Source organism: Lycorma delicatula, chromosome 1, assembly GCF_047948215.1.
Source record: "Lycorma delicatula isolate Av1 chromosome 1, ASM4794821v1, whole genome shotgun sequence".
Taxonomy (NCBI): domain Eukaryota; kingdom Metazoa; phylum Arthropoda; class Insecta; order Hemiptera; family Fulgoridae; genus Lycorma; species Lycorma delicatula.
Window position 1 is genome coordinate 340,536,107 of NC_134455.1, and position 14,222 is coordinate 340,550,328.

General features: G+C 28.8%; 1 protein-coding gene across 5 annotated transcripts in view; it reads right to left on the bottom strand.

Annotated features, from left to right (window-relative positions):
* garz (Sec7 domain-containing protein garz) overlaps window positions 1-14,222 on the bottom strand; it is a 201,682-nt gene that overhangs the window by 95,785 nt on the left and 91,675 nt on the right. For all 5 annotated transcript variants that reach the window (XR_012758824.1, XR_012758825.1, XM_075382294.1 and 2 more), the window contains exons 18-20: window positions 12,438-12,561; window positions 10,304-10,512; window positions 1,198-1,434 (exon numbers count right to left, since the gene is read on the bottom strand). Coding sequence is in view for 3 of the 5 variants with exons in the window: in XM_075382294.1 (XP_075238409.1) it covers window positions 1,198-1,434; window positions 10,304-10,512; window positions 12,438-12,561 (570 nt within the window). In the remaining 2 variants the exon portion in view is untranslated. The remainder of the gene's footprint in view (window positions 1-1,197; window positions 1,435-10,303; window positions 10,513-12,437; window positions 12,562-14,222) is intronic.

Here is a 14,222-nt window from a genome sequence, read left to right on the forward strand (position 1 = left end):
ACAAAAGTTCAGAAGTTTAAAGCAATTACAAAAAGGTATATCAGATTGAAGTAATTATGTGCAATAGTTGCAGAGAATATAACAATAATGACTGCTGATTAAGGTTGAACAAGGAACACATTTTATCATTGTAATAAAATGGGAAACTTATTACGTTAAGAGATATATAGTTGAAAGATGCCTAACAGAAAACGACAAGGAGCAAGAGATAAGCAAATGAAACAGGAATTATGGACTTAAGCAAGATTATTCAGCACACAATCTGAAATAATGTAAATAAGAAATAAAAACGGATTCCCTTATTTCTCTTGATATATTTAACAAAAAACAAAAATTTGGCATACACACTAACTGAAATAATATTAAAATGTATTACAATTAAATCTTCATTATGAGGATAAAATTGGAAAAAGTAGTTTCATATTTCCAGTTTATATTCAATTCTTTTATCCAGTATAATCAACTTTTATAGAAAAGTTGAATAAAATGGATGAAAAAATTATTTTTATCCATTTTTCAAAAAATCATGTATAGGTCAAAACCTTAACATTAGACAACTGGTCACATATTCTGTTCAAATTCAACACACAGATCAAATTCAAACAAATTTAAATGTACAACCTGTCAGCTGATTAGTAGACATGCATGTTTCTTGAACTAAAAAAGAGTGTAATCTTAAACTATGGATAAATAAATAAATAGTATATATAAAGTGTGTGTAAAAACCATCATTTACATGTGCAACCCAAATTTATATGACAGTCATTGTTACAACTGGAAAAACTAGAAGCCTGTCAATTAGGTTTTCCTGATGTTTTAGAAATATGTTTTAAAGAATATATATATATATATTATTTATTTGCATTAAAAATTGTAAATAGATGAGTAATACCTTTCTGGAAAATTAATTTATTATAAAAATTTTATACTGTAGTAAACATATATTCTCTAAGTTGTTTGCTAAATCAAAAAACTGCTAGAAATTTTATTTAACTATTTGAATATTTCTTACATTTTTAATGTCATATAAGACAAAATATATTCATAAGCAAACAACAAACCAATATATATTAATTCTTGGTTGAACAATTATGAAATAAAAAGCGTTATTATTTACATTAATAGTTTTAAAAGATAAAAACTTTTAAAAAACTAACAGTAAAATTAAAAAAAAAAAAATTAAAATAAGTATATTACCTAAATCCTGATATGGCTTTTTGATATATAGCAGGATCTTTACTTCTGTCAAAAACATAACACAGGGCAGCAACAGTAGGTCCCCATATAAGAGAGAAAAGATCGTGATCAAATAACCCATTAGGTGCATGAACAAAACTGCCATCTTGACTTTGACCACGACGCAGTAATACCTTCCACAAATAGTTTTCCCTAACAAGACCAGTTTGCTCTGCAGGCATCACAATTTCCTCATTTCTACAAACAAAATATGAAATTATAAGAAAAAAAAAGTAAAAACATTATATTAGATGAAACACTTATTTTTTAATTTCAGCATAAATCATTTAAAATCCATTTAAACAATAAATTATAAAATAATGTAACAAATGACATTATATTTACATTATTTTGAATAAGGAGAAACATCACATGTAGTTAAACAATAAAATCTAGCATATAAATATATATATTTTTTTTTTGAAAAAATATTCTATTTTTCTAAAGCAAATTTTGCATCTACTGCAAGTGTGAAATAATGTAGTTAAGTGAGGTTTGATTAAAAAAAAAATGTAATAATTCCATCCCTTATTATCAGACACTAATTATTTTTTCATAAATAAAGGACATATATATATATATATATATATATATATATATATATATATTTTTTTTTTAATATTCAAATAATTCATCTACATATTGATAACTGTGTTAATAAAATTTAATATTATATTAAATATAAACCACCAAATCACAGTAATAAATTAAAGTTACTATATTAATTTTCGATAACTAATTTTCAGTTAAATCATCTTCAGTTGGTATTAAATTCTACATTTATTACATTATAACACATTTTTATTTTTGTCATTTTACTGGATAGCAAAATTTACATATACACTAATTATATAATTATTGTAATTACATTATTACAACATTTGAAAATATAAAAAAACATAATTTCAAATAAATTGACAAAAGATTAAAAGAATATGTTTTAATGTAAAAATATAGAATTTAATACTAACTGAAGATGTGGGATACCACAAAAACTAGTAACTGGAAATCAATATGGTAAGTTTAACTTATCTAATTATTGTGTTTTGGTGGTTTGTATTTCATGTAATGTTAAATATACATACACAAGCTATGTATAAAAACAGTTTCAAGAATTCAGGTGATAGTCTCATAAATTGAAATAAAGAAAAACTTTATATCAACATAAGTCTGGAAATGCTTAATTTACTGGCTCTTTGCCACACTGTATTTTTAGCACAAAGATTTATTTTTCAGGAATGGTTAATCGTAACGAGCTGAAATTTAGTACTGCTAGAGAACCTAGAGAATTTTATGTGTTTAAAAATCATGGATCTGATCCCTAGAGAATTTTATGTGTTTAAAAATAATGGATCTGATCTCTCAATCCATTTCAAAATTGCGACCCTGTAAATGTTTTAATTGTTAATACCTTTGCAATCACTGGTAAATTTAAATCTTAAGTTATTACAAAAAAACGTTAAGCATTTTATGACAAATAAAACGACACCTTATTTATTCAAACCTGTTCATAAATAACAAAAGTTATGGCAAAAATTTTTGAAGCGAGTCGCTCAAGATTAAAAAACCAGTTTTCATTTCCTCCAAAATAAAATAACTTGAAACAATCTCAACTGAATAATTTTATTAATGTTATAATGAAATAATAATTTAATAATATAGAAAATATTACAATAAAATAAAATGCTATTGATCATGAACATATTATAATAATAAATAATATTAATATTAAAAATAATTTGCATTACACGTTTAATGAACAGACACCAGTTATTAAATAAACTTTAAGGAGAAAATTGTTTATAAGAGGCATCCACACATCCCAACCCACACAAACATTTCCAGTGCATCTAGGAAATAGACAAATACCCCTGACAAAAGTAGCCAGGAACATGGTCAAACATGTTGACAAATGCAAAGAAGTGGATGGTCATAATTTTCAACCCTTCTGTAAATTATTATCCAAGTGATTGCCAATAAACTATTATTTATAGACTTACAAAAACTATTATTAACAATAAAAAAGTTTACATGGCTGAAATTTAGAAACGGATTGGGAGATCAGGTTCATTATTTTTAAACAAATAAAACTCTAGGTCCTCTAGCAGTATACTAAGTTTCAGCTCGATACAATTAACCATTCCTGAAAAATAAAATTTTTATATTAAAAATACTAAATGGCCAGTAAATTAAGCATTTCCAGATATAAGTTCATATAAAGTTTTTTCTTTATTTCAAAATGGGTGACCATCATCTGAATTCTTGACACAGTTTTTACAAACACTTTTTACATAGAGAGTGATTCCAAATTGCATGACAATCTCTCAGGAGATGATTCTATAGCCAAAAATAGGGAAAAAAGTTCATATAAACATAGGTCAGAAAACAGTTTGTTAACAAGTTTCTCTTTGTGAAACCCTTAGCCCTGCTTTCTTTGTAAAATTAAATCTTACTGAAATTCTTGGGGTATTATAATTTAGGGGGTAAATTTGGTACTTTCTTATGGCTTTTGATCAAAGAAAAAGAATACAAGTGTTCCCAGACTTCTATCTCGCTTATGTTTTAGGAAAAACTGGGTAAAACAGTTTTACCCCAATACAGTTTTGAAACATTGATGAGGTTTGTTCTATTTAAAATTATATCACTTTTCTGACCCGGTTTTTGTGTTTTGATTTTTATTAACCAAACTTCTCAAATTTGTGTTTAATTTTAAAAGATGTTACTTACATAAATTTTCTCAGAATTAAATTCTCTACAAAGTTAACTAGAACTTTTTATTTGTTTACAGGTAAATTAACAAAGTTATTTTATTCCACACGTAAAAAAGTGTATTTTCCAACAAAACTTTTTCGTGTTTTACCCTGTTTCTTAAAAGATAAGTTAGATAGAGGTCTGGAACCACTTATATTCAATTTCTTTGATAAAAAACCACAAGGAAGCTTGAAATTTACCTCTCAATGAGTACCCCACGAATTCTATTGCGGTTTAATTTCACTGATGGAGTAGAAAGCAGGGTTTGCAAGCCAAAACTCTCTAAGAACCATTTTCTGACCTATGTTTATGTAAACTTTTTTTCTTATTTTTGGCTGTAGAATCATCTCCTGAGAGACTGATATGCAATTTGGAATCACTTGTGTAAGTATATATATTAATTTATTTAAATTAAATTTTTTTAACCATATCTCCTCTGTACGTAAAATCTAGCTAATTGTATAATATTAAACATATTCAGCCACTCTACAAAGTACAGAATTAAAGAACATTCTTACCTACTTTTTTTTTCATTAAAGCGCTTTGAGCATAAGCCCATCAACAGTAATGTTTTTTTAAATTTTACTTTTTTACATTTACACAATAGATAACATGATACATTAAAATTTATAGAACAAATATTTATACAGTCATTAAAAAAAAAAAATATTAAATTGCATGGAACACAGTACTGTATTAACATATAGGTAGCATGTTAAAGGAGATTTAGTATAATGTTTTAAATTTAAAAAAAATTTTTTTTTTTTATTGAATGAACAAAATATTTATTTTATAAATTTTAATGTATCATGTTATCTATTGTGTAAATGTAAAAAAGTAAAATTAAAAAAAAAAACATTACTAAAGATGGGCTTATGCCCGAAAGCGCTTCAATGAAAAAAAGAAAGGTAAGAACATTTACTACTGTTTTGATGTTCTTATATATATATCTTGTGTATCAATATACACAAGAACATCAAAACTAAACCAAAAAATCAAAGGACCATGGATATTTATTTTAGTTATATATCAGGTTTTATATATATTTGGTGATTCAAAAGGAACTTACAACTTTAAAATCATAAAAATTTATTGAAATAATTGAAAGATTTGGTTGAGGTTTCACTTCATAGAAAAATATAGATCAAATTTGTCGCCGAACATTCACTTTGGCTCGATATGGCTTCCCTTTACAATGGGACATACATCTCACCTGAAGTGGATTTCATTCCAGACTAACCAGCAACTCAGGTGTTATCTCTGCACCTGTGATGTTAATTTGAAGTCTTAGTTCAATAAGATCAGCAGGCAAAAGTGGTACATATACTCAGTCTTTAATGAACCCCACAAAAAATCTAGCAGGGTCAAATTTGGTGAGTGAGAAGGCCATATGATTAGACCTTCACAACCAAGCCACCGACCTGAGCATCAAGTATCAAAAAAAATCTTGTATTTCAAGGTGGTAGTGAGGTGGTGCCCGTCTTGCAGATAGTAATAGCGTCAATTTTGGTCATCATTGTCTAGCTGAGGAATTAGAAAATTTTGAAGCATGTCCAGGTAAATGATACAATTTACAATTGCCTCCTGGAAGAAGAATGGACCGTACAATCTTTGCTTATTGCACAAAAAACATTGACCTTAGGAATCATGAATGTGCAGGAATGCATCATGCACAAATTATTTATCACGAATCACATTCAAGAAAAACATTTTATCATGAATGTGATGCAAAGTTTCATGAGGTTTTTACTACCCCCATATTTGATAATTATGGATGTTTAACTTGCCACTGACATGAACGTTGACTCATCATGAAAAATTACTTTGTCTAAAAATGTATCATTGTCTACAATTCTATCCATCTTTCACACAAAACTACAGTTGAGCAACTTTGCTGTCGTCTGTAATGTGTTGAATGGTTAATTTAACCCATGGTTAGTTTATATGGTTTAAAGTGCAATTTCTTATGTAATATGCGCCAAACAGTCGTTTGTGGAATGCCAGTCTCACATGAGGCAAGTCGAGTTGATTTCTTCAGACTATATGCAAAGCTTTCTCTGTTGTCCCAGCAGCTTCAAAGATGAGTGGGTGTCCTAGTGATTTTTTATGTTTAACAAAACAACCTGTCTCAATGAAGGTTGGTGTCCAGAGTAAATTGTATGCATACTAGGAGGCTTCCTAACATACTCTCTATGAAAATTACATCGAACTGCAGTTGCTGACTACAAATTGTGAAACCAAAATAAACAATGAGTATGTTTCACACTTAAATGTTTCCTCTATTTTTAATAAAACTAATGACAGTACTGGTGGCTAAATTTGACACTAATGAAGTACATGAGTCAAAACTTGATGTATTTTGCTATGAATTGAGATCTCAATCGAATCTGTAAGTTATCTAAATAAAATTTTATATACTTATAAATTAAAAAGTCTTTTTTGAATCATCCAGCGTATAATATATATATATATATATATATATATATATATATATATATATATATATATTTATTTATTTATTTAAATTCTATTAAATAAACCACCTAGCATAGAATATTGAGATAAGACATATCTTACCTTAATTTTTCATGAAAGTATTTTCATGGGACCCACATCCTCAGTCATGACTGAAATAATTCCGTTATTGCATAATAAAAATAGTAAAATGTAATATTGTTTGGAAGAGATTGCTAAAAGTACTCTGATTGCAATTATGGTTGTACATATCATCTTTGATAAATTTAATTTAATTAAAAAGAGAATTTATTCATCGATAGGGTATGAACCCATAAGAAGCTTTAGGTTTAGCTTATTGTTTTTGTAAAAACATGCAATGTTTCTGTGATTTTTATTATACTATTATACAGTTTTATGAAAAAAAGTACTTTTGTGAAAAATTGAGGTAAGCTATGACATATATCAAAATTCTGTACTAGGTGATTTATATAATAAAATTTAAATCTAATTTAACAGTACAGAGAAATAATATGAATCTTTTTAAGATTAATTTCTGCTATATATATATATACACATATATATATATAATATATACACATGAGGTGTATTTAAAAAGTAATGAAAATTTTTGTCTTTTGGAAAGAATTTTATTTATTCAGCTACATTAATGTTATCCCCTTCAAAATAGTTCCTGTTAGATATTATACACTTATGGCAGCACTTTTTCCAATCCCCAACACACTTCTGGAACTCGATCTTTGGAATTGTGTTTAGCTCTTTCAGCTATTTGCTTTTAATCTCATCTATGCTTGAAAAATGACGGCCCTTTTCTCTTTATTTTTGGGAATAGAAAAAAAGTCACACAGTGCCATGTCTGGTGAATATGGTGACTGGAGTATTGTTACCGTGTTGCTATTGGCTAAAAATTGACGAACAAGCAATGAAGTGTGAGCAGGTACATTATCATGGTGCAAAAGCCATGAACTGTTTTTACAAATCCAGACTTTTTTCAGATTGCTTCACACAAACGGCATTGAACTTGCAGGTAATAATCCTTATTGATCGTTTGACCTTGGCAAGAACTCATGATACAGCATGCCGTTAAAAATCGAAGATCACAGTGAGCGTAACCTTCACATTCAACCGTACTTGTCAATCTTTTTTAGGTCTTGGTGACCCAGAATGCCTCTACTAGGACAACTGAGCCTTACTTTCGGCATTATATCAGTAAACCCATGTTTCATCACCTGTTATGACACGTTTCAGTAGTTCTGCATTGTTGTTGACTTCATTTAGCGACTCCTGATCAACTTCCATTTGCCACTGTTTTTGTTCAACAATTTTGGAACAAATTTTGCTGTCACACATTTCAAACCCAAAACATCTGAAATAATTTCATGGCATAAGCCAATCGACATCTCAACATCATCAGCGACTTCTCTGATTTTCATTTGGCGATCATTCATAATAATCATTTCTTTCACTTTTTCCACATTTTCAATGGTTGTTGATGTGCTGGGGTATCTGAGGCGCTGGTCATATTCAACATATTCATGACTTTCTTGGAAACGCTTATACCACTCGTAAACCCTTCCTTTACTCAAAGCAAGGGTCTGCTTTACTCAAAGCAGACTCACCAAAAGCAATATTTAACATTTTTAAAACATTGCTACACTTTATTCCATTCTTATAGCAAAGTTATCTTATCCATTATTTATAGAAATAAAAAATCGCCAATCATACCAAACATGTGTTATCCTTTTGACATCTGACAACAGATTAAACATTCAATATGTCTAAAAATGTATAGATACTTTTCAGACATGCTTACCAATACAACGAAAAAATCCCAAGAATTGGTCTAATGTAACCCGTGAAATTTAAAAATTCTTGTTACTTTTTGAACACATCTTTATATATATATATATATATATATATATATATTATCTTACTATTACCAAATAATAAAACATTACAAAATGACTAACAATTATAACTCAAGCTGAATAAAAGACGATTAGGCTATCACTTCTATAGACAATTCATATACAATTACAAGCCCAAAACACATCAAAGGGAGAAGGTACCACAAATAGTAGAATATTAAAATATTATTCACAGTATATCATGAAGTTATAGAAATACATCAAGAATCTATTTACTTGTGTGGTTAAATAAAAAGGTTCTAGTTAATACAGGTCTGAAAATGCTTTGTTTTTAAGTTATGCTTACTTAATTATTAGTTCAAATGTGAATTAAAAAAATGCAGCTAGTTATTCAAATGTAGGAAAAATTTCTTAATTTTATAGTCAAATTAATAATTCTGCCTAGAAATGAGAAAATTCAAATAAAATGGTCCAAAGCCTGTAATTTAATTTAATAGGTCTCATTACAAATTACAAGACTGTAAAAGGACCTCAAAAGGGCCATTTTAATGGTTAATACTGATTAATTGTAAGCCTCCACAAACAAATAAAAAAAAAAAATTGCTTATACTAAATGATGAATAAAACTGAATCGCAAGCATGTATTTGTGAAAATACAGTGAGTGAAAACTTTATTGAATAATGCAGTGGAAAAAATATAATGAAAGAATTTTAAGCTCTTTTTAGAGCTCATTATGAAGTTCCTGCTGGTAACTCTACTATGAAAGAGTTGTATAATTAGCTGCAAGAATATGATTAAAAATTTTGTCAATTATTTATAATATATTCATATAACAAATCTGAGAAGTTCGGTACAGTATGTAGTGTTATACAATTATTTTATGAATGTACCATTCTGTTTTATGAATGTAACTGTGTACCAAAGTATACAACTGTATTTAGTGTTTTGTAATCATATATGTTTGTATTAAGTTTTACTTAATATTTAACTATAGTGTAGGTTTTCTGATTGCTAAATAAAGTTTTTAAACAGTTGATCTCTTATGCTAAAATTTGGACTAAATTTTTCAGTAGCCATAACTCAAACAGTAATATTTTATATACATAAGAAAATTTTACCTAATTTCATTTGTTTAGTTTCAATAAAACATTTGCCTAAAATGTTTCTGTTAATTCAAAATACACCTAATGTATTAGCTTCTGAATACAATCAAATAACTTCTGTATAATTGTTCTAGGCCAATAAAAAACATTTCATTACATTTTGAAAAACTATCTGACTGAACCATAAAAAATAAAATTATAACAACAAATAAAAGAAAAACAATAAATAACAATAAACGTTATTTTAATCTAACATAGAGAATAAATTTTACAAATGAAAGCTTGGATATTATTCAGGTTAATGAGTCTAATGCTTTTTAAGAGTATCTCTATTACTGTTAATTTAATTGGGAGAATCTCTAAAACTGGACAAACTACTAATGTTATTCACAAGGGTCCTGATCCCTTTCACGAAACACATTTTTTTGGGACGAATTTTGTTAAACATTACAGGAAAAGAATTAAGTCAATAAATAAAACTTCCAACAATTTGGCAAACATTTGTTTTGAATTTCAAATAATACTTTTACCTCTTCATAAAACAGTCTTACAAGACAAATACCTTCAAAAGACAAAAATTAAAATTTGAAAAATTCTGCACATAATACTTTTGAGCAGGGATTCTATCTGCCTAAACAAACAACTTTTGTTATTTACTGCATAGAAATAGATCACTATATCATGTCAGTAGCAGCCTAGTGTACCTTCAGTACTTTAGAGTCGTACGACTTAACAGTTTTCCTAATCAGAAAGTTTTTCAATGTTTATTATTTAAGTAAAAAAAGGGATGATGCACAAATGTTAAAAAATCCAAACTTATCTGATCAAAATTGAATGATACAATCAGGTGAAAAAATCTCTAAACTTACTTTATAGATGCGTAGATATCATCGAGCATGTCATGATCGAAATCACTTCCTCCATTCACATTTTTTAAATTTCTCTTGAAGTCATCTGGATTCATTGGAATATTCTGTTTTTTGACATTATGATTATGCTGATCAACATTCAGCATTATTACTGCATAAGCCAAAGTAAATGCTGCGTCAGCATTTGAAAATGGTTCTCCATTGCATTTCTAAAAAAGGATCATAAAATAAATATTACAACTTTTTAACCTAAAAACGAACAAACATCAATAATTTTCTGAACAAATTTTAATTTGCTCAAATTTGGTTGAAATATTAAATACTGTTCTGGTCACATTTGAATCAGTTACCTGCTTAAGTTTTATGTGCTTAAAGTAAGAATGGCAAAATTTAAAAAAAGGAAATTAATATAGCTTATTCAGTAATAGGCTACTGTATAGATAAAATAAGATAACCAGTGTTTTACCAGGAAGGATTAACAGAAACCATAAGCACTGTCAAAAATTAAAAAGATTACAAAGAAATGTTTTTTTCAAAGCGAATTGGTTAAAATTCATATTAATAAAAAAAAAAAAATAAATATCTGAAATAATAGAAAAATATAATATAACAAATAAAATCAATACAAAATTAAATAAAAATTTGAAATTCATAAATTGACATTATTTGAATAAAATAATCATGTTTATTTAATAAGTATTATTTTAAATTTCATGAAGTGGTATAATGGTATTTTTTAAAACTACATATTTTAATTAAATTTTATATAAATTGATCACAAGATATTTTAATTAGGCTGTCTGGTAATTTAATAAAAATGACAACAGAAATATAATACACCTGGCTTGTAATCCAACATACTCTATTATGTTACAAGAGAATAGTTCTGTTATTTTGTTTGGTAGAGGTGTATATCAGTTTTTTAGGAATAAATGACCATAAAGCATAGAGAATAATTTTTTTAAAGATGTTATTGAACCTTTTGATAATTATTATTATAAAGTTTATTACAAGGTAGTGTTACTAACATATGCAGATGATATTCAATTATAAAAGATGATAATCAATTAGGTAAAAGTTTAATCCCTCTAAAATGCCAAGTAGCTAATATGTCTTTTTTAATTTAAAATGTTGTATAACAATTTATACATATAGTATAAGTTCACATAACGTATGAAATACCTGTATTCCCATTTACATAAACTTCAAAATCTTGGTTTGAAGTTGCCGTTGTAATGATGTTTGCTTTCTGGTATTACATAGAAAACCCATATTTCACCATTAAAGATAATCCTTAAATAATCAAAAAAAATCTCACATTTACGAACTTTATCACTATTTCACAACTGGCAGGCCAACTGATATTTTAAATATAACAGACATATAGTGTACCACAATGTGAATCCAAATGGTCACAGTACTTTATTCTAGAGTAGAATTTAAATAATTAAGTAGCATAATGTTGACATCAACTGAGGGATAAGCAATACACCAAAGGTCATACCAGATGAACCTCATATACATGCACGTATTAAAAACAATTTGTAAATATAACCTGCATGGAACATTTTGAATTAACTATATTCATATTAACAGCCAAATAATAATGTGAGAACCCATATTTTCACCCTGAAAACCTGTTCCAACCTTTTGAAGGTATTCCAAGATGTCTTCAAATAATTCTATATTTTAATGGGAATATACTTAGAAACCATCTAAAAAGATACAAAAAATTTTCACACAAAATATGAAAGAAATACTATTCATACAGCAACTTCTAACTGAGAAGCATACAGTAATGCTTATTCATATTTAAAGTTAATCCATTCAATGAACGATTTTTTAAATTAACATACCGTTTTATAATTGTTAATATACATATAAATTGACAAGAATTTTGCAGAATATAATTAATAAATAATAACAAGGTTAACAAGATATCTCCCTAGAGCAGCCTGCTGTTAGGAAGTAGGGAACCATTGGGATATAATAAAAACATTATACACTGATAAAAATATTTCTGGAACTTCATAATATTTCTAGTCCATTCATCGCAGCCTATGAATTCATTTCATAAAGCTAAACTCAGTTTTTTGTATAATTTACACCTACAAAAAATTATGATAAAACTTACATGCCAATGATCTGCAAAGTGTTCCATAATGTGAGCAATCAATGGAGACTCTCCAGGTAAACGAAATGTTTCTAGAAACATCCTCAATGCTTCATCAATTCTAGTATCGGTAAAGTCAAACGACCTAGAATAATACAAATATCAGAATTTAATTACATATTCTTGATGGCAATTTTAAAATTTACATTTTGTTGTAAATGTATATGTATTTTTTTTGGGCTGTATAAGATGAAATTATAAATGATACAAAACTCTCTTTAAGTGTAATATTTCCCCTGAGGTTTTTATGTAATCCTTCAATAAAAAAAGTAATCGATGAAGATGTTAAAGTCTACTAACCCTTTGTAGTTCTTTTTGAGGGTTGTCTGTTCTTGGCCTGATAAAGAAAACACAAGATTTAAAAAAAAAAATGTATTTTATATTTTTCAATACCTTGCAATTCAGTTCATTTAGACCAAACAACTTTCTAACTTTTTAACACCCTCAATATAATGGGATTTATCCAACTCTGCAAAATAAAAAATTTCAGCTTTGGCCTCATCATTTGAAGTAAACCTTGATCTACTGAGCTACTTGTTCAGGTTTGGGAAGGTGGTCAAGGTGGTCTATAAAGACTACACTATTCCCAAAAAAACTGAACCAATGACTTTCCCTGTAGGAACCTTTTTCGCTTTCTTTAGGACACTTTCACCTGCTCCCACCCGCTATTCAAACTGGTTCTGGTCTTTGGAGTCTAATGGTGAATCCATGTTTCATCTACTGCTATAAAATATAAAGAAACTCAACAGAATTGTGTTTAAATAAATCTGAACACGCTTGAGAAATGTTAAGTCAAATGTGTTTTTGGTTGGCTGTTAAATGTAGACCACCGGGACCTTGTGTCTTGGCAGGTCAGGTGGGACGAATGCCCCACAGGTCACTACATGCATGGTATATTTCCTAGTGTCTGATTTAGGTGCGATTGGATGGGTCTCCCCCAATCAGTATATTACACGGTTTCTCTCCGGGCATGATGTCTTTTGGGTGAGTTTGGCTAGGTTTTGTTTGGTGGACTTGAGTCAATGCCTGGATTGTGGGAGTGATGATACAGCGGACTATGTCCTCTACGTCTGTCCCCAATACAAGGTCATACGTTCATGAGCTGTTAGGGAACTTGAGAGAATACATTCCATTCTGGATCTCCATATTAACTGGATGATCCGCAAGAAGTGGTCTACAGTGGCTGTTCTTCTTCGGTGGCATCCTGACCGAGGCCTGGCTGATGACTACAAGATGTAATCAGATAGAGGGTTTAAAGACGACCTCCGGTAAAGCCCCTCAGAGCTTAGAACGAAGGGGGTGGTGTGGCGACCAGTAACGTCACAAGGTGACGTTACTGGTTGCCAGCCATCCCAACCCCCTATGGGGTTGGGACGGCTGTTAAATATGGCACCCATTGAATGGAAAGCTTTGCCATACCCAAAAAAATCATGTAAAATAAAGCGGGTATGATCTATCTACATGTTTGTTATGTCAGCAATCTTGCAAACCTTCAGTTGATCATTTAATTCGGCATTGTGGATTTTTGTGACCATTTTGTTGGTCATAGCGTGTCTGGGCATCCTAAGTGTTCATCATCTAAAACAGATACAAGGCTATGTTTATATTCAACAATCTAACTGTTTTTGTATGTCTGTTGTGGTTAAATCTTTAAAAATAAAGTAGTTCATAACAGTTCAAAATTTTATACATTTTTCAGAAAATGTCAAAACTGATTTGCTTTACTTAGCTGCCACAAACAAGCAA